This window comes from Motacilla alba, chromosome 20 (genome assembly GCF_015832195.1).
Source record: "Motacilla alba alba isolate MOTALB_02 chromosome 20, Motacilla_alba_V1.0_pri, whole genome shotgun sequence".
NCBI lineage: Eukaryota > Metazoa > Chordata > Aves > Passeriformes > Motacillidae > Motacilla > Motacilla alba.
Window position 1 is genome coordinate 8,770,681 of NC_052035.1, and position 20,948 is coordinate 8,791,628.

Consider the following 20,948-nt stretch of genomic DNA (forward strand, 5'->3'; position numbering starts at 1 on the left):
TCGTTCTGCCCGGCAAGGTGCCCTGCCCGTTATCCTTTCCTCCAGGGCGTCCTGCCCGTCATCCTACCTTCCAAGGTGTTGGCAGTGTCCTGTATGTCACTGTTCTCTCCAGGGTGTCCTGTTCATCATCCTGCCTGCAAAGGTGTGGGTAGGATGCCCTCCCCATCCATCGATACATCTAAACCCAGGGTGCTCCAGGTCCCCTTGTAAAGCCACCGCAGCCCCTGGGAATGATGCTGGGAGCGAGCCTGTTGCAACGTCTATGGGGCATTTTCCCAGCTCCTTGGCTTGGGACGTCACCCCTGCAGAGCTGGTGGCACCTGGGGAGGGGCCACAGGGCACAGCCAGCCTTGGCTACCAGCTGCAGGAATGCATAGCCACACCAGGATCCAGCAGTAGCCCAGAAATTGGAGAAAACATTAATTTTGCCCGGTGAGAGCAGAACCCGCAGCAACCATTGCTGTCAGGGCCACCCTGCCTGCCATTACCAGTGCGTGATCCTGCGGTGCTGCCGGGAACTGGGAGGCTCCTGTGGCACAGTTGAGCAAAAAAAAAAAGCCCAACCCAAGCCGGGAGTTTCCCCGCGGTTTTCCCCTCTTTGTCTCCATTGCGGGGAAAAGAGCTTAATTAACGTCTGCAGAGAGCAGGGAAAGCTCGGTGTAATTGCTAGGTATGATTATCGGTGGAGCGGAGGGTGCTCAGCAGGGTGGGAGGGACAGGCACAACCCACCTTCTTTGTATAAAATGAGGCATATCCGAGGCAGCCTCCCTTCCCAGGCAGCCAGGAGCTGCCTCCCGGGAGAGCTCGGGGTGGCTGTCGGGCAGCTCCACGTGCTGGCTGAGACCAGGCAGCGCCTTCAGCACCTTCGAGGTCCCCTCCTCGCTGTAAGCGGTGCCCATCGCTCACCCTGGCAGCTGTTCCATGTGTACAAACTGCCACCGTGTCCATTTTCTGCACCCACAAAGGACAGTTTTGCATCTCCAAGAAGGGATGAGGGTGAGGGGAGATAGGGAAGCTTGGCCATGCTGGGTAGGGGCAGGGAGAGCAGGCAGCTACAGGCTGGGCGAGGAACAAACCCCTGAAATTATGCAATATAAAGGCACCCACTGTTGTTATTTTCAGGCTCTACTGAGCAGAATGGGCCAAGGGATGGACTTGAAAAGAGCAGCAAGTGTTAAGCAGATGCTGAGGAGTGCTTTGTTTCACAGGCAGAGCTGTGCTGGGAAAGGCAGGAGGAGCAGGAGGAAGAGCAACAGGGACAATGGTGCTGCCTTCCTCCATGTGCTCACAGGGAGCCATCGCATCTCCTCTTGCACTGTGGCTTTGTTGCAGAGGTGGGTCGTGGATGAGAGCTCATCCTTGCAAACCAGCGTGATGCTGTGGAGGGGGCCACGTGGTGATTCCCCAGAGCTCAGGCCCCCTGGTCACTGTTCCCACTGTCCCCACTGTTCCCACCACTCGAGGCAGGAGGAGGCCAAGGAGCAGCATGCAGGCACACTCTGCAACCGTAGATGCTGGAGAAGGTGCTTGGCAGCAGGGATGAAGCAGTCCAAGTCATTGAGCATGTAAATTAAATTGATACGGACCCCAGGAAGAGGTGATGAGGGAAAAAACAATTACATAGCCTGTATCAGCGAGGTGCTGCCACCCTCCATGCAGTCCTGACATTGCTTCTCCAGCCTCTCGTGCTGGTGCTGAGCAGATCTCCCTGGAGCTGCCCTGTGCCTGCCAGGATGCAGCCAGCACAGTGACCTCCACCCCAACCAGCAGCAATTTGGGTATCCCCGGCAAGGGTCAGTTCTGGCTTGTAAAGACATCTGGCCAAGAGTTTAAAACTCCACAAATGTAAAAACCACGCTTTAAGGAAAGGCAGGAAATAATCTGTTTTTCTGGATGCAGATCCTCTTGAGATGTTGAGATCTGGAGGCAGGACAATGCCCCTTACCTAGAATGGGCCTGGCTGATGAGGCATTTACACTTTAAAAAGTAACTTAAACGCACATTTTAGAATCACAATTAAACACTTTCCACTACACCAGGCTGCTCCAAGCTCCATCCAGCCTGGCCTTGAACACTTCCAGGGATGGGAGTGCAACAGCTTCTCTGGGCAGCCTGTGCCAGTGTCTGATCCATGGGCTGCAGCAGCCCCCTTCAGACCCTGAAGTCTGTTAGAATAAAATGTGTGCTGGGTCTGCAGAGCCTCTTCCACATGTCGCTGCTCTGGAGACATCCCAAAACCTCCCACTAATAGCTGTGCATGTGGGGCTGTGCAGGGCCAGCATCTCTACTGGTGGCACGCTGAGATGCTTAATGTGGGACTGGGAGCACTGGGAGCACTGGGAGCACTGGGAGCACTGGGAGCCCAGACTTCAGCCCACGTCTGCTGAGCCTTGTGCAGCAGGCACAGAGACAGGTGAGGGAAAGGGCATGACTGATGCCCAGACCCAGGATGGGACTCTGCATTCCCTGTCTCCCCAGGCTTTATCCTGGGATAAAGGACCACAGCCGGCTGCTGCATCCCCTTTATCCTTGGAGTGGCAGGGGGACAAAGCCCCTTGGAGCAGCCGCATGCTCACACATCCACGGGACAGGCTGTGCAGAGGCTGGCCCGGCTGAAAGGGAGTGATTCCCGAACAAAGAGGGATTTGCAGCTGGTTTGTGCGGCAGCATCCGGGCCAGCCCCAGCCTCCTCCCGCACGCCCGGGCCGCTGATTGGAAACCCGAGCCTGCCATCACTCCGACAGCCAGGAATTATGCTGATGGATTTTTTATTATTTTCCCCCCCTCCCTGTGCTTGAATGCACTCAGCAAATATAAGCAAAAGGGAAAAAAAAAAAAAAAGAAAAAAGAAGAGCGAGAGAAAATCCAAACAGATTCAATTTTAGATATGGCGACAAAGCAAAATGGTTGCAGTGCAAAGAGGGAAGGCTAAGGGGGAAAAAGCTCCTGCCTCAAGGAGGAGCTGGAGCTGTAAAGCTCCCAGCAGCCCTGAGACTGCTGTTTATGATTTTACGGGGTTGTGTGTGACAGGGAGGGCATGTCCCATGGGAACCCATCAGCCCCATAGAGGCAGTGGGAGCTGTGGGGATGCAGCTGGTGATGAAGTTATGCAGCTTCATCAAATCCTTCCTAGTTTTAGAAAATGCTTCCTCTGATGGGAAGTGAAGAGGCTAATTTTCTGTGGGGGGTGTGAAGGATTTTCCTGGAGGCCCCAGTAAGAGCCTGTGCAAATGTGCTGCCTGGGAATGTTGTGCCAAAACCAAACCCCAAACTTGCCTTTCCAAAAAAGGCCCGAGTGAAATGCTGTGAATGTTCAACTTGGCTTTGCAGCAAACCTACTGCATCCAGGCTGGGGAACAGCTCTGGTCAACCCAAAAGATACTTGTTTTGGATCAATTCTTTATCTCAGTCCTATTGCCTTTCCTGGGCTGCCTGACTCCCACCACTTGCTGCCTTCCCTCTGGTGGCTTCCAGCCTGTGGATGTTGCCTCCCCCTTACTCCAGCCTTGCCAGGTGGTCCCATGTGCCACCAACCCTGCACCTGGCATTGCTGCAAACCTGGGACCACCCTGGTGGAAGCAGCAGGACTGCATCTGCACCCACCCCTCTCCATCCTTGTCCCAGTGAAAGCTCCACAGCCATACCCACACCCACTTCTCTCCATCTTTCCTGCCTCTGTGCCATGCCCACAGTCCCTGGGAGTGCTTCTGGCTCTGGGGAAGCAGAGCATTCAGAGGGCATCCAGCAGCTGAGAATGAGGACCAAAAATGAAGGAAGTAATACAGGGGAACAGAATGAAATGAAGCAATTATCCCTGCTCTGATACTTTCTAATTAAGGAAAGTGTCACCCTTATTAAGAGGCCATTAATTCATTGTCATAAGTCACCACCAGTGCAAGTACCAAAAACGTGCCTGGGCCATGGGGAGTGGAGCAGCTTCCCCTCCTCCTCAGCCCTGATGAGAGCTGCTGCTTGAGGCCACAGGGCTGCTCATGGGTTCCTGCAGGAAATGCCCTGTCCCCACACCCTGGGCTGTGCTTTGGTGTGCTCTGCCATGATGCTCAGCCTATCCCAAACGGGGATGAGCCCATCCACCTCCACCTGTGACTGCACGCTCTGCCCTGCGGGCTCCAAATGGATTTGTGGAAAGCATGTGCTGAGTTCTCAGCAGAGATCAGCTCTTGGCTGCTCTGGGGAACCAGGCCACCAAAGAGCTGCCCAAATGTCTCCAGCCCTGCGGTCAAGGCCAGCATCTCCTCCTGCATCACCTCCCCTTAACAGCCAGCTCTGTCTTGGCAGCTTCTCATTACGTATTCTGCATGGAGGGCCCCACATCAGCTTAATTAACAAGGTAAGAAAAACGGGACCTTTGAGGAAATCTTAATTATATTATCCATCTCACCCTGAGTGGCACCTGATCCATCCCAACACTGTTTTCAAGTTCATTAGCAATAAATCAAGATTGATTAGTCCTGGATGTGCAGCAAGAACATGCTGGAGCAGAAGACTTCTGCTGCCATCACTGCAGGACTCTGTGTGTGTGTTCCCAAGCCCTGTCTTGTCCTCCAGCACCAGGCAGTGGGATGGGGAGCAGGGCTGTGGGACGAGGCAGAGGGAGGTGTGCCAGAGCTGGGATGTAGCTATTGGAGCATCCCAGGAGTGGCTGTTTCACTGTGCCCCTGCCACACACTGGTGCCTCACTCTTCCCTGGGATCCTCTGGCCTGGGGCAGCACTCAGGCAGCCCTTCCAGGCTGCTGCATCCTTCAGGCATGAGGCAGCCACAGCTACTCTGGGCAGCCTGTGCCAGTGCCTCACCACTCTCACAGGGAAGAATTTCTTCCTAATATCCAACCTAACCCTGTCTTCTGCTGGTTTAAAGCCATTCCTCCTTGTCCTGTCACTTCATGTTCTTGTTCAAAGTCCCTCAGCTCCTTTAGGCACTGAAAGTGGCTCTAAGATCTCACCAGAGCCTTCTCTTTTCCAGGTTTACCAACCCCAGATTTCTCAGCCTGTCTTCATTGCAGCACTGCTCCAGCCCTTGGGGCACCTTTGGGTTCATACTCTGGACTCACTCCAGCAGCTCCACAACCTTCTCATGTCAGAATCCCCAGAGCTCGAGGCAGCAGTGGGGTCCCTCCTGAGCAGAGAAGGGGGAGAAAAACCCCCCTCCTTGCTGCCATGGTGCTGGGGATGCAGCTCAGGGCAGGGTTGGCTTACTGGGCTGCCAGAACTTGTTGCTCATGTCAAGCTTCCCCAATGGCTTGGGGTGGTTCGTAATCCTCCTGTGCACCTGGTGGGATGACAGGGTCCTAATTAGATGGAGCATGCAAACCACTGGGGACAGACATTTCAATTTAAACCAGCTCCACCTCAGCAGAGCCAGTGGCAGGTGCTGCCACCTCTGTGCCCAGCACACCGTGTCCTCCCACCCTGCTCAGCCAGGGACAGCACGGGCTGTGAATTTCAGCACCCGCTGTGAATTTCAGAGTCAGAGGGATGGGGAGCGTTCCCTGCATCAGAGCCACAATCAGCAGTGCTTCAGAGCTGGAGGTGTTTACATCATCAAGCTCAGTAATTACTCAGACAAATTTGCATGCATTTTCTATGGGCATCTCTGCTGGCTTTTTTATTTTCTGCTTGAAAACCTTGCTGGAATCTGCAAACTGCCACTGGGAAGGGACTGCTGGATTGTTCCTTTCTAAGAAGGTGCTGAACATAACTCCTGATGCCAGTGACACATTGGCCCTCTTATTCAAAAGATTTTCCACCAAATAAAATGGCAAAAAATTTATCAGAGACAGGAGTTGTGTGGCCATTGCCTGCCCCTGTGCCCCGGTGCTGCTGCCTGTATCCTCCTGCCTGCTGCAGGGGACTGACTGATGCTTGCTGGTGTTTTCTGTTTACTTTAATTGTTGTCTGGTTTTAATATTGCATGAATTGATTCATCTGTGTTTCATTGTCAGCCCTGTTTGTTTTGGGGCAGTGCCTGGAATATCACTGGCAGATAAGTGCTGGACAAATAGAAGGTATTTTTCTTGCTCGGCAAAAGATGAGGAGTGACTAAGCTGTGCCTCAGTCTGAGAGGATCTTGAGCAGCATCTGCTTCCAGTTCCCAGGGTCCTGGTGCAATACTCACCACCCCAAATTCTCACCCATGAGGAGGACTGTCCTTCCTTTGATCCACCATGCAGACTCATTTTGCTGTAGGCCCACAGCTACCGAAGTCAAAACCATGTCAGGGCTGCTCTGGATGCTTCTCTGCTGCCTTGGGCAGAGTCCTGGGTGTCCCTTGGACAAGCCATGGGCATTAGGTGGCACCAGACACTGCCAGAGCAGTAGTTCAGAGCCAGCCTGCCGAGATGCTCTGCTCTATCACCACGCTTATCAGAACAAAGACACAGAGCAGGGGACTGGGGGCAGGACAGCATCCTCCTGCCAGCCATGGGAATACATTTTCACACTGCTCCTCCACCTCATCCTGTGCTGGTGGGTCTCAGAAAGATACCCAAACAAGGGCCATGGATGGGGCTCTGGCTGAGTGCAATAGGTCAGGTTTCTGCTTTCTTCTGTGCCTCCTTTCTTCCATGCTGAGGAGCTGGAGAGAGCCAGAGCATCCTCAGGAGCCCAGCAAGGGGCAGCCAGGTTTTGGGACAGCATCTGGGGGGAACCCTGCCTTTTCCAGAGGGTCCGGGGCAGCCCCAGCACTGTTCTGTGCACCCCAGCTGCATTCCAAGCCAAATCTCCACCAGCTTACTGCATGAGCCCAGCTGGAGCCTGGAGAAAGCATTTCTCCCTGTGCAGCTCCCGAGCTCTGGAGAGAAGCTCAGCATCTCCCTCTAACGATGTGCACACACCTGCAGTGATCTGCTCTTAGGGCTTCTGGCCCCCTTGTCACCCCACAGCTCCCACTGCCCCACCAGGACAGAAACAAACCCCACCGTGGGGAAGATGGGCTTTTTCCTGGCTTCTTTCTACTTTTCTTTAAACTTAATAAATTCTCCCTGCTCTGTTGCTCGTGAGTCTCTGTGAGGTGAGAAGAGCAAATTTTGCTGCATATTAGAAAAGGTCAGGATGGAAAGAGGAGGAGATTCTAATTTCTATGTCCTGGGGTACCAGGGGCTGCACACAGCAAAGCCCGGGAGCTGCTTCCCTGCAGACAGAGCTGAGGGTCACAGACCCCTGACCCACAGGCAGAGAGGGAAGATGTTCAGCCTGGCATGGAGGGATTTAGGGCTGTAGACATCTCCTGAGAATCCCCAGGAAGGGCTAGTGGAGCAAACTCACAGGGCAGGTTCAGGTGTGGGAAGAGCCAGAAGAGCAGTGAGTTAAAATAACAGTCTCTAATTTATTACCAGCAGAGAAGCAGGCAGGAGGATGCCCAGCCAGGGAGCACCGTGACCTGCCTCCACATCCCAATGCCTCAGGGGGTTTGGGGTGCTGCTGTTTTTGGACCCCCATAACCCACAGCCCTACCCTCATCACTTGAGGTGGAATGTGGGGAGGTGACACCATCCACCCTGGCCAAAAATCCTGATTTACATATGGATTTTCCTTATCTGCCCAAAAGGGCAGTCTGTAGCTCTGTTTGGGAGAGTTTGGGAGATGGGGGCCCAACAGCAAACACTTTCACTGTAATGATGGTGAAGGTCATCAGGAAGATGCCTGGCTTTGGTGGCACCATCACCAGCCTTTAGGCAGGAGGTCAGGACAGGAACCTGCCAATGCCTGGATGAGCAGAGCTCTGCAGAGCTGATGGGAACAGAGCAGGACCAGGCACGGCAGCTGGGGAGGACCTGGCATCCAGTGCTCCCCCAGCCCCACCCTGGGCAGCACCCACAACCACCCAGCAGCACCCCTGCCTGCTGCCCCCAGCCCCTGCACAGGCTCCCCCGTCTGCCTGGATGAAGGATGAGCTCTTGGCACAGCTTCCTCCAGGCCTTGGCACCCTCCTGGTGCATCCAACCTGCTTTTACTTGCAGATTTTCCAGCTCTGATGACTCAGCTCCCTTTTTAACTCACCAAGTGGAGCTGGGTGCTGGGGTCTTGGCCCCGCTTTGAATTTTTTGGCTGGCTGTATCATCTTATTTGCTACCGATAACGTCACCTCCCCGGACGCTGGAAGGCAGCCCAGTCTGATGAGGAAACCAAAGCTCCCTAAATAAGCTCCAAGGCATGGACACGAGTTGCTGGGTGCTGGGATGTTGCCCAAGTGCATAATGCTTCAGTGTCCTGCACATGGCTCCGAGCTGTCCCTGGAATCACTGCATTCCCTTTCTCCACAGTGCTGAGCCCTGCCTTTTGCCATCTCCTTTTTTCCATCTCTTTCCCTGTGAACCGTCAGTCTCAGGTGGATGGAAGTTCATCATCTGTCCCAGCAGCTGGTTTGCTGATTTTCCTCCAGCCAAGAGCCATGTCTGCTGGAAGAAACCTTCCATCCCTGCACAGGAATGTATTCCTTTAAAAGAAAGAGAAGGAAGAAGCAGGAGAGGAGTCCTGGAGTGTCTGGGAAGCTGTCTCTTCTTATTCCAAGCGTGTGGCTCAGGTCTCGTATCGGCGATGCACAGCCCGTCCCAGCGGAGCTCGGTTCACAGTGTTGGTGCAATCTGCCAAACAGACGGATCAGCTAGGAGACATTTCCAAAAGAAGCTGGAACAAGGTAGGAGAGGAAGGAATAAACAGCCTGCAGGGTGGCACGTTGCAGCTCACCCACTACCAGCCCCAGAGAATCTCTTCCCTTCCGTGCAGAACGCCACTGACAGATTTTGGGCTGAGCATGGCAGCCTGGCCCTGTGCATCACAACTCACCCCTGTGCTCCCTGAACAACCCATCCCCTGTGCCACAGCCCAGCCTGGGCTGCCCCGTTGGCCCTACCTTGGCTGAGCAGCTGCAGGTTCCGGACCTCCTCGCGCACCTGGAGCTGCAGGACCTGCTGCAGGAGCTCCTGGCGCTGCGTCTCCAGCGCGATCCCCATGCGCTGCAGCTTCTCCCCGTTCAGCCGCAGCAGCGCCCGGCCTGCAAACACGGAACGGCTCGGTGCCCCGCCGGCCCCGGGCAGGGGGGATGACCCCAGGTTGGGCAATGCAAAGGGGAACCCATCAGCATGGAGGAAGGAGGAGGGAGTGCTCTCTCCCTGCCTGCAGTAGTGTGTGGAGGGACAGGATGAGGGGGAATGGCTGGCAGAGGATAGGGTTAAACTGGATGTTGGGAAGAAATACATCCCTGTGAGGATGGTGAGGCCCTAGCACAGGTTACCCAGAGAAGCTGTGGCCGACCCATCCCTGAAAGTGTCCAAGGCCAGGCTGGACAAGGAGTGGAACGAGATGAGCTTTCAGGTCCCTTCCAATCCAAACCATTCTGGTTCGTGACCTCCCTTTCAGAGAGCGCCGGGTGGCAGCTCATGTCCCCAGCCTCTGCCAGGTATCAGCAGCACAATCCTGTAACCCATCCCCGCAGGCAGCAGCTTTCCATTCTCCACTTCCTCCCACACGAGGAGATGTTTTCTGAGCGCAGGGTCCCCGCGCGGGCTGCTCGTCCCGGGGCAATGAATGGAGGTGCCCATCACAACGCATTAGTGCTCCGGTCCCCGCCGAGCCACTTCCCTCCAGTCTGGAGCTATTACAGGAGGGATTTTAAACCAGCTTTTGTCCTTGCTTCCCAGCGTACACTCACTAATGCTGCCTTTGTTGCCTGAGCAAGGGCTGGCTGAGCTTTTGCATTAGGATTTTGCATACCCCCCAGGCAGCTCCTGCCCTCACTTCGTTCTGCCACCGTCCCCTGGCCCTGGCAGAGCTCAGTCTGGCCTCGCATATATTGAAGTTGGACTGCAATGATGCTCTTACACAGAGGTCAAAGCCATTGTCCCCAGGGAGCAAAGGGGAGGGAGCAGATCCTAGAGGTGAGTCTGCTCAAAGGACTTGACTGGGAGTTGGATTTGGACCCGGACAAAGACCTTTGAAACTTGGACTCCAACTGGGCAGACATTTTTCTCTTCTGCAAAAAAATTCAGTACTTAAAAACTTTAATAATACTATTATTATATTAAGCTAGGTGATGAGAAGACTCTTCCCTCTCTTATAAACCAATTTAATAATTTTAAAGAACCTCCCGCCTGTCCTGGAGCTCACCCTAGGGGCAAATGCCTCCTGCCCAGCCTGGGTCAGTGTCACTGTGTCCCCTGCTCTCACCCTGGCTGCATCTCATGGGGAGAGGGGACAGAAATGGGGGGTAGGTCCATCTTCTGAACCACCAGTGTCCAAACAGCCTTTCCCAGGAGCACGTGCTAATGGCAAATAGTCCCGAGGACACTCGGTACCTGTGATGGCGTGGTGGGAGAACGCCTCGACATAGATGAGATAGTTGTGTGGGCAGTGCTTCTTCAGCCATTTGCACACATCCTGCTGGCTCCACAGCACCACCGGCTTGACCAGGCTGCCCAGCGTGGGGCTGGTGTGGTAGATGCCATAGTGGTCACAGCCACGGACCTGAGGGGAGTGGGCGGGGAGAGCATTAGTGGGATTCAACCCTGGGAGGAGGAAAACTGAAATCAGTCCATGGGGATGGGGGAGATGCTGGTTGGCTGCATAGGATTGTAGTGACACCGGCAGTCTTTGGCTCCACACCCTCTGGAGTTTTTGGGCTCACCCTGAAATCAGAGGAACCAGTAAGGGAGGCACGGAGAGTGGGGATGGGAGGTTGAGTTGGTTGTCCTGCCATATATAGACCCAACACTTTAAACTTCCCAGCCCTCCTGCTGCAGATAAGAGACCCATCTCCCCACCCCCATGCATCTCCCAGCCCAGCAGAGCACTGCACAGGCTCAGGAGATGTCCTGGGGTTCTCAGAGTCCCCCCCTCAGCAGGCAGAGATGGGCATTTGCTGGAAGCTCTCAGTGGGGATGAAGCCAGTGAGATCCTGGAGGAGAGTAGGAACTGATGCAAAACCATCCCCACCAGCAGTCCCCAAGAAAGCAGCCAGCAGCCAGCTGGTGCCCTGGACTGGGAAGGACCCTCCCTTTCTCTCCTTCTCAACCCGCCTTCAACCCTGACCTGACTGCTCACAAGGTCCTGCAGCCTTCCAGGTGTCCAAGGCCGCCTCTGAATCCTACAGCTCTTCCTGGGGTGCTGCTATGCTCAGAGACACCCAGGATAAAGCAGGGTCACAGTCCCCAGCATCCCAGTGTGCCCTGGCCACCTCCACCACCTGCTGAGCTATGCCATGCACAGTCCTGAGCTATGCCCACAGGGAGAGGGGCTTATCCGGCAGCATCCCTCCCCCCACCTTCCCTCCCTCCAGCTGTCTGCTGCAGTGGCCAGTCCCACTCTGAGCCACCCAGTCTCACCCTGAGCCACTTGGCAGCTCCATTTTCTGTTCCCCATCGCAGCTACTCTGGCCTCACAAGGTTGCTGCAGCCCGGACTTAGCTGATACCGAGCAAATCACTCATCTTGAGCTGTGACTGCACAGGGAGCAAGCCTGCTTCTCCTAGGGAATCTGCCATGCTGGCTGGGAAATGGGTCTGGAGGATGAAGGAATCTCCCTTTCTCTGCTTTTAGCACCCAGGAGAGATTGGTGAGCTCTCCTCTGCTGGTGATGTTGAGGCTCCATCCTTGAGCAGCACCAGCGAACATCGCTGCTCCAAAGCATCCACTTGTGCCCAAGTGGACTGCTGGGACTGTCCTGGGCTGGATCACAGCAAATTGGGGTGGAAAAGGCATTCCTGCTTCCCACAGCACAAGGGGACTGGACTGCCAGGGCTCACCCATGCCCTGGGCACGGCAGGGACAGAGCAGGAAAGCAGCTGGTGCACAACACACGGGCAGGGAAAGGTCGGCAGCGTGTGGCCCGCGGTGTGCCAACATCGACCTCTGCGTGTGAACACTGGCTAATTAAGCATGTCTAATAGAGGAGCAGGGTAATTAGTGTAAGAGGGACTCCAGACACCCCGCAGTCACTGAAACTAATGACACATTCCTGAGAGATGCTGCAGGGGAGGCAGTGGAGGGCAGCTCGGCTGCGATGTGCTGCCTGCCCCGTGCCAGGCATTGCCATGGAGCCTGGCCAGCCTGGTGGGGCTGCTGCCTGTGCCCAGGGGAGCCTTTGAGCTTGGAAAGGAGCTGTTCCTCAAGCAGAGCTCCTTGGGAACATCCAAGCAAGAGGGAAGAAGGCGAAGTTGGGAGGCTGCACGTTAATAAGCAAGGAGTCCGTCTCCAAAGCAGATGAAAAATCCAATAGACAATGCACATGATTCGGTTTCTGAACCAAACCCTCACCTTTGGGAGTCACCCCGGCAGCTGCCCGGCTCCACCAGACGCATCCCGGGAGTCGCCTGCCTGCGGGAGCAGCCCCAGCCCACGCCGGCTGCGCGGCTCCTTCACACTCGGCTGAGCGCGCCGGAGAGTGTGCCGTGGGGAGGAGGAGGAGGAGGAGGAGGCGGCGATTTGCTCTGGATTCACTAACGAGTGATGATGAGAAGCGGAGGGGCTGGGGGGAATAACAACCAGCTCCCCGGGAGCTTACCGCGAGCTTCCCACAGCTATTATCCAACTAACCCTCCGAGGCACGGGGGAAGAGGTGACAAACAACCGGCAATTTCCCTGGGCACGCACACGGCTGCACGCACATCACTCATCAGACACAGCCCTGCACCGGGGACCGTCCCAGCATCCCTAAACCTCGCGCTGCCTGCTCGGGTGCATTCCCCGCTCCCCATGGAGGGTCCCCGAGTGAGCCTCTGTGCTCCCCAGAGGGGCAGGGGAGGTGTAAAGGGATCGTGGGTTTGTTTTCCAGCCCGCTGAGCCGCGCTGTCTCTCTGATAAACTCTCAGCCGTGAATATCGAGCGCCGGTGTGGAGGAGAGCAGGCAGGAAGGCTGGGAGGCTGCTCTGGCAGGAAGGCAGGAGGTGGCTGGGTGAACCGGGGGGTGGGAGCCATCCCTGGGCACTGCAAGGAGCAACTTGCATCTCCTCCCTTTGCTCTGGCATTTTCCTTTACTTACAGCAAATTAAGAACCTTTCACTAAATCCTTCTGGGCAGCACTCAGAGGTGGAGGAGGGAGAACCATGATAAGCCACAGCTGGCAGGTGGAGAGTGGCTGGTGTGTCCCCATGCAGGAGCCACCTGGGGGTGATGGGACAGTGCCACCAGCACATGGGACATTGTCTCCCCTGGAGCTGCACTGTCTCCCCTGGAGCTGAGAGCATCACGACCATACCCATCCCTGTGGGGTCCCTGCTCCCTTCTGAAGCCAAACCAGACAGGAGGCCCTGTGATACAAAAGCATCTCCATGCTGGCAGCTGGAAGCCAGGCGGTTGGATTTCCCCTCTTTTCTTTCCAGCATTCACTGTCTGGATGTGCCACTCTGCACCCGACTCCCAGGGTGTTAAGGAGGGGCTGGGAAGCACCAGGAGCCACCTGCAGGAATGATTTTTCTTCCTGTGTGGCTGCAGCAGCGAATGGATGGAAACCTTTGGCTCACAGCCTCCATAGTACAATAAAGTCTCAAATTTCAGGAAGACAATGGTCCAAACCTGGCTAAGAGACACACACAAGCTCTCGGCATTTGAAGGCATTGAAAGGAATTTGGTCCAGGCATACTTAATGCAAAATGATATCAAGTCTCAGCTGCAGGTGGGAGGGCAGGTGATGCACAGAGGGGAGGTGACACAGAGAGCTCCCCCCAGTACAGCACGAGGCCTGATGAAAACACATGATGGTGTTTATATATGACATTACTATAACTAAACACCCAGCAATCACGAGGACTTGGAGCAAAACAAGATCAGAAGGCCTGATCCTGCAGGGAAAGCGGAGCTGCTCCGGCGGGGGTCTGGCAGACACGAGGAGCCGTGCTGCCCTGGCATGCCCGGGTGGGTGTGGGTACCTGCGAGCCCTCGGTGCCCGGCTGCCGCAGGAGTTTGACGGTGCGGCCGCCGTCGGGGCGCTGGCTGCGGCCGTCGTGCCAGGTGAGGCTGCTGCCCGCGTTGCGCTGCAGGCGGTAGCTCAGGTTCTCGGCCGACACCGTGTGCTCCAGGAGGCTGCGGCAGAAGCTGAAGTGAGCAGAGGCGGCAGCGGCGGCTGCAGAGGGAAGGGGGGTGAGAGACGGCCATGGTGCCCATCCACCCCATAATAGGGCACCCAAAAGTGCCTTTTCTGCTCCACGGGACCTGCTGAACTCAGGCTGTGGGCCCCTCTCTCCAAAAACTCTCCGTTCCTCCCTTCCTTCCCCATTGCCAAGAAGAATATCCACCAGCCCAGGAACTGCCAGCTGGCGCTGGGATCCAGCAGGCACCCGACAAGATGTTTGCCCACACAAACCCCTCACGAGCGACGCTTGTTTTGACACCCGCCAGCCGAGCAGACGCGGGACCCGCAGCTGATCCCCGACACGTGGTGAGAACCTCCTGCTTGTCACTGCCACCCTGCTGGGACAGGGACCGGGAGGAGGCCCAAGGAAGCTGCTTCCCATGGTCCAGGCTGGCAGCAAACAGCCACCACCGAGGGAAGGGGAGCAGAGAAACCCTCCCTGGGCAGCCTGGGGGAGAAGGGAATGCAGGCTGGTCCCCCAGCACAGACCACGGGTGCCTGGAGACAGCTACTGTGCACTCCAGTGATGGCCAAACACAGACCAGCCCTTCAGTAACGACCACAAAGCAACATTTACCCACAACGAGTGCTTTTTATCCCTTATTCATAGAATCATAGGCTGTCCTGAGCTGGAAGGGACTCACAAAGGTCATTAAAGTCCAATTTCTTGTGTTTTAACAAGCTGGGGGTGTTGGGGTTACAATGAGATTGCAAAGCTTTCCTTTGAGGGGGGCTGAAGGGACCCAGCTGCCACAGGAGGAGGGTGAGTGGGTATTAGGGGCTCACGCTCTGTCTGCTCCGGATAAAAGCCAGACAGCTTGACATAAGCAGCTCTGATCTGTGGAAGCAAAGACTGGAGCATCCCCCAGCTCACCTGCTCCCACCACGGGGAGCCAGGCAAGTCATGAACCACCTGCAAGAGCAGAGCAGCACCCAAAGGAGTCTCACTTCCAGGGCAAACCACCCTGGGAGAGCAGGAGGGCTGGAGAAATCCTGATGCAGCTCATTTTCCTAATTATCAGGCTTTAAGAGGGAAGAGGTTTCAAAGAGACTGCTCAAGTACACCTTCATGCAATAGGAGAACAACTGGCCAAAAAATGTCAAAACAGAGCAAAAAAGGGTTGTCCCAGAATACCCAGACCACATCACACAGTGTTGTTTCTTAAACACACCCAGCAGTGTGTTTAAGAGCTTTTGCCATGGGGAAACTGAGGCAGAGGACCTATCTGATGGCTGGGGAAGTGGTCTCTGAACCTGTCCTGGGACATGGGGATGTCTCTGATGACTTCCAGCAGTCTCAGACACCCTGGGCCTGTCGGGTGAGGACCAGAGCGGGCTGTGCTTTCTCCAGCCAAGGATGTCTGAGATGCCACTGTCCTGTCCCTGTCACCTTGTAGCTGTGCTGGGATACCCCTGAGCTGGAACCTGCCCATCCCACTGGGTGCTGTGGCAGATATGGACCTGGCAGGCCTGGAGGGGCTGCTGCCAGAGATGTGTCCTTCAGCTGTTCCAGGGCTTCCCCAGGACTTTCTACAGGGAGTAGAGGAAAGGGGGATCTGGCCGTCAGCAGGACCCATATCCATAGGGAGCTATGGAGCAGCTGCCTCCAGCAGCAGGACATGGGCATCTCTGCTCCTGCAGCAAACTCTGCTGGAGGCAACACCAGGAGTGGGAGCAGATGGGAAAGAGGAAAGGAAAAATGAACCAGGAAGAAAGGCAGCTCTGGGAGCTTTGGGGGCATGGCTGCCCATTGGAGCAGGCAGTGGCTGCCCTGCAGTCCAGAGGCCCTGGCTCCAGCAGCTCCTCCACAGTCTCAGTTTCCTCAGCCCAGCCCTTGCGTCCCAACTTTCCAATCACCAGGCAGCACCCGACATGGGACGGTAGGGACGGTGAGCAGGGCATGTGGGAGCGTTTTGGAGCAAGGAAGGGATGGGGACAGAGGAGCCCCATGTCAGGACAGCCCTGGGCTGGCTCCACGCAGGGACACGGGGGTGACATCCCACACGGGCTCTCCTTTCCGTGTCCTGCACAGGGAGTAGCCACAGCATCCCCAGGAGCAACCAGCCGCCCTCCATTCCTTCCGCCCCTCTCCGCTGAGCCGGAGGCTGTGCCCTCCGGCCAGGAACGCGCATGCAGCATCTCCCCCAGGCCCGCTGGCCCCACAGCCCCCCGGCCATGCCCTGAAGACCCCTCACCTGGCTCGGCTGGTCCCTGCGAGCTGCGGATGGTGGAGACGCAGCAGAGGGATGGCCGGCCCTGCTGCATCTCGGCGGGAGGAGGGATGCGCGTGAGCGCTCGGCACCGCTGTCACGAGTGCGGCTCCATCCCTGCCTCCCCTCATACCTCGTCCACACCTGACTGATTCCCCCGAGCGCCTCCCTCCCACTGCCTCTGAGCACCGGCTGCACGCTCATCGCAGCTCCGGGCGGCCCCGAGCCGCTCTCACACCGGGAGGGGGGTGAATGACGCCCCCTCCCCGCTGCCCCGTGGGCGTTTGATCCGGGGAGATGCTCGGCGCTTTCCTCTCGTGCTGCCGCCTAATCCCGCGGCAGGGCCAGCTGGCACTGGGGTGGACAGGGAGCCTGGGGGCTGCTGCAGGGGACACTGAGCCCACCGGGCACCAAAGGGGCCAGGCGAGCCATGGCAGAGTGTGGCAGCACCGGGGGCACCGCTGGCTTAGGGCGGTCGGGTGCAGGAGGAAAGCGAAGAAGGAGCGTGGTGATGAACAGCCTCAACGGGAAGGGGCCGCAGGGCTCGGTGTGGGCTGCACCTGCTCCTGCCAGAGCTCTCATGGCCGTGGTCGTGCTGGGGTCCCGCCAGAAGTGGGGCTCCCACAGAGCAGAGGCTGTGCTGGGTCCTGAAACGGGAATGCAGGAACCTCCAGGCTGGCTGAGCCCGAGCTGGAGTGGGGAGGGGAGAGCTCAGCTCAGGTCCGCAAACAGCCGCTGTGACCCCACTATTCCAAGTCCTTGCCAGCTGGTCTCGGGTCCCTGTGCCCCGTCTGCCTGCCCCCGTGAGTGACCCCCCCCCTGCCTGCTTGCCGCCGGGGAATCGCCGCCGGCTTGTTTCCATGGCTCTTTGATCCATTTTGGGCATCTCTCCAGCCACGCAGGAGGGGGAGGCCAGGTCCGGGTCACCGCAAGGAGACCAGCAGCGGTGGGACAGGGACAGCCACGGCTCCCTCGCCTCACCAGGCACAGCGCTGCTCCCGCTCCCATTCCCTCTCCAGACACTTTTATGGCTGGTGAAACGTGAGCGCTGGAGAGGCTCAGAGCAGCAGCAGCTGCTGCTGGGGAGAGGGATGGGAAACCTCCCGGGGCCGGGCAGGCACCTCGGGGCAGGATGTGGCAAGATTCCCCGGCAAAAGCATTTCCATGCGGGTGCCGAGTTGCCCCGGGCTGATCACTACCAGCAAAGCGGCTGCCAGGGGATTTCCGCGGATGCTTCCTGCTCGCAGGTGACCAGGACCCACCCAGGGGACACGGCGGCAGACAGCCAAGCTGCAGGAGGAGCCGGCAGGGGCACAGGGGAGCCTGGACAGGCAAAGACTCCTGTCCTCTGCCACCACTTCTCATCATGGCCTCAGGAACATCCCCGTGTCTTTGATGCCGTGTGGCTGTCCCACAGAGCTGCCCTCCAGATGGGGCCATGTCTGCAGGCAGCTGCAGTGGGGGCAGCCAGGCTTGCCGGGGTCAGACAGGCTTCCCGGGATTAACGGGAGAAGCTTGAAACAAGCTCCACAAGGAATGAAATCACTTTGCTGGCTTGCCTGGCTGCCCGTGCGTGACGACCCTTAAGGGTGGGTCCTCACACCGCCTTTGGGAGGGAAAGAGATGTTTAGCATCGAGGGATTTGCTTATAATCAAAGGTGGATTTGGGGAGGTGGTCATCTTTCCAGTGTTCCTGCCGGCAGGTGAAGGGTGGATGGGAGCAGAAGTCTCTGAGGACTCCTAGGACTCTCTGAGGACCTAGGGAATTCGCTCAATTCAGGGAGCAGCTTTGTGAAGAACTCATCCTGCTTTAAGTGGCATCTGCATGAGCCATGAGCTCAGCTGGCCTTGCCATTGCCCTGGTCCCCTCTGTCCCTTCCATGTGGCTTCACCCTGGTGCAGGGCAGATCTGTTGCTTGAGCTGGTGGAGCCTCCAGGGATGCTCATTCCAATGAGGAACTCTGGGGTCCCCACACATCCCATCTTTGAAGCTGTGCCTATAGGATAGAACAGGTCCTGCTCTGAGCTATTCCCTAAGATCTGAGGAAGATGAAACCAGACTCAAAGAGGACTGACACCCGCTCCAGCCTCTCCAGATTCCCCTGGAGTGTACTTGGCTCAGGCCCTGGGTGTGGTGAGTGTCACCCCAGCACTTCCCTCTGAATTCTTGGCTTGCAGAGATGAGATGGGAGCCCCGGCTGGAGCTCAGGCTGGTGGCCGCCCACTGCTGGTGCTTCCAAGGACAGAGAAGGAAGGGAACAAAAGGTAGATGTCCTCTCTGTCCTCCCTGTGCAGAAGGATGGGTGCCCAGGGCACACTCTGAGGGAGTGGGCACAGTGTTTGAGGGGAATGTTCATGCCTTTGGGATATCTGTGCTCCTGAGACTGCCATGGTACTGCCAGGAGGTCCCTGAGCACTCCTTGACAGAGGAATTCTGTAGGGTTGGACAGTGTGAGAGTGTGGGGTGAGGGCAGTGGGCAGGACTCCGGTGGCTCTGGGCAGGTTCTCCTGGCAGGAGGCAGGTGTGGGAGCCCATAGGCACGGACACCCCTGCCTGCAGTGAGCCCCCCTCCACCTTGACATGCTCTTCCCGGGGGTGCTGCCCTGCTCCAGCACCCCCAGGCCTGCCTGCCCTGTCCTCACACCTGCATCCCTTTGCTCTAGCCAAATTTTCCAGCCCATTTCGTTGGTACTCCACAATTCCAAGGGTAGGGCACGGGCACAGACTCTCCCCGGAATGGGAGAGTAAAGGGGAATGTGGAGGGACTGACTCCCAGGATGGAGAGGACAGCACTGGGGATGGAGGGCAGGCGGACCCCCGGCAAGGAGGGGGCAGCACCGGAGAAGGGACGAAGAAGAGACCCCCGACATGGAGAGGGCAGCACCGGGGGATGCAGGACGGACAGACCCCCAGGATGGAGGGGACAGCATCGGGGAGAGATGGAGGGCGGCCCCCGGGACGGAGCGGGTCCCCAGGTCCGTGCCCGCCGCGTTCGCGGCTGAGGGAAGCGCGTCCCGCGGCGCACCTGAGCCCCCCCGCCCGCGCCCGGTACCTTCCATGTCCTTGGGCCGGCCGCAGCTCATCCTCCGGCAGCGGCGCCGCGCTCGGGCGGGGACGGAGCCCCGCGCCCCCCGCGCCGCCGGCGGCACCGGGCGCTCCCGCCCGCCCCGCCCCGGTGTCCGCGCCGGGGGCGGCGCCGCCATCCGCCACCCCCGGGGGCTCCGCCCGCCGCCGGCCCCGCGCTGCCGCCCGCCGCCAGGATCCCCGAGCATCCCCCCATTCCTGCCGGGGCTGCGAGCATCGCCCCCCGATCCCTGCCCGGGGCATCATCCGCGCTGTCTCTCGCCAGCTGGGGGAACAGGTCCTTGGGGACACCAGGGGGCAGTGGGCACCACGGACAGGTTTTTGTCATGTTTGCAGTGGGTACGGAACGGAAAACACCTGGTTGTTCCCTCCACCCCAAATGTCTCTGGTCTCCCCGACCTCCAGCTCCCTGGGTGGGGGAGGCAGAGGAAGGCGCTCACCCCCGTGGGTGCTGCGTGAGCTCTGGTGGGTGGTCCCAGAATGAATGGGTACCCACCAAACCTCACTGGTGCTTGGCACACCAGCATGGAGCTAAACGGTGTCACCAGCAACCATCACTACCCTAGGTGACAATCCCACAGGTATTTTTTTAGGTACCTGCATTCAGCTGTCACACCTGACCCAGACAGGGATTGTCACTGCCAGCCCCTGCAGCCACCAAGGGAGCGGGGTCTGGCTGTGCACCCTGTGTTCATCCTGCCCCGGGCTGGGAGAGGGCTGGGGGCACCTCTGGCTGCCCAGGACAAGGACAAGCCGATGGCTGTGCTGTGATACTCCACCTTCCCAAGGGTTCCCTGTCGCAGACCCACTGCAGCACAGAGCAGCATCTACACCCTTGTTTTAAGAGGAAGAACACTCAGCTTTAGCACATTGTGTGATGATCACTGCCCTGTGGGCTGGGAAGGTGCAGCAGGTGGCAGTGACCTTGCACAGCCCCGGGCAGGGTTTGTGTGCCTGTTCATCAGCCTTGCATAGCTACGGCACAAAACCCTCTTGGATCCAGGCTGTGCAGCTGTGTGTGTGCGAGTGAAGCGCTTGCCAAAACTAAATTCAGCTCCCCAAATCAATAGGAGCTTTCCAAAATTTTGGATGCTCAATCAGGAGCTGCTCTGGATGAGGCTCAAGCCCCTGACAAGGCTGGATGCTGGCTCAGCTCTGCGCTGGGAGCTGGCCAGGGCTGACACATTCAGCGAGCCAACCATGCTGCCAGGCAGGGAGCAGGGACATCGAGTCACAAACCATGTGTGTAGTGGGGACATCAGGCCCCAAACCCTGTCTGTAGCCTGCGAAGATCCTTTGAGAATTCCTGGGGGGAGTTGGCATTCCTCCTCTGGCTTCAAGAGAGCGGGCAGGGCAATGCTGCTTGTTGCAGGCAGATAAAGAAAGAACGTGTTCTCCATCCCTTTGAATTTCCCATTTCTCCCTCAGCCTTTGTCTGCACACAGAGCTTTTGAGCCATGGCAGAAATTTTCCAAGAGAAATATGGTTAAAGAGGGGCCTTGGCAGGAAAAGGCTGATGTCGCTTGAGAAATGTGTGCAGATTACACCAAGCTGTTATTAAAAATAAGT

The 20,948-nt window shown here is 57.5% G+C and overlaps 1 protein-coding gene across 1 annotated transcript; it reads right to left on the bottom strand.

The window, feature by feature from the left end:
• Positions 1-2,789: 2,789 nt before the first annotated feature.
• Positions 2,790-16,896, bottom strand: SAMD10 (sterile alpha motif domain containing 10). Its single transcript, XM_038159364.1, is given in 6 exon segments — positions 2,790-8,605; positions 8,875-9,015; positions 10,316-10,484; positions 13,882-14,075; positions 16,280-16,386; positions 16,388-16,896. Coding segments are annotated over 6 exon segments (714 nt in total). The 5' UTR covers positions 16,426-16,896; the 3' UTR covers positions 2,790-8,540.
• Between the last annotated feature and the right edge of the window lie 4,052 nt (positions 16,897-20,948).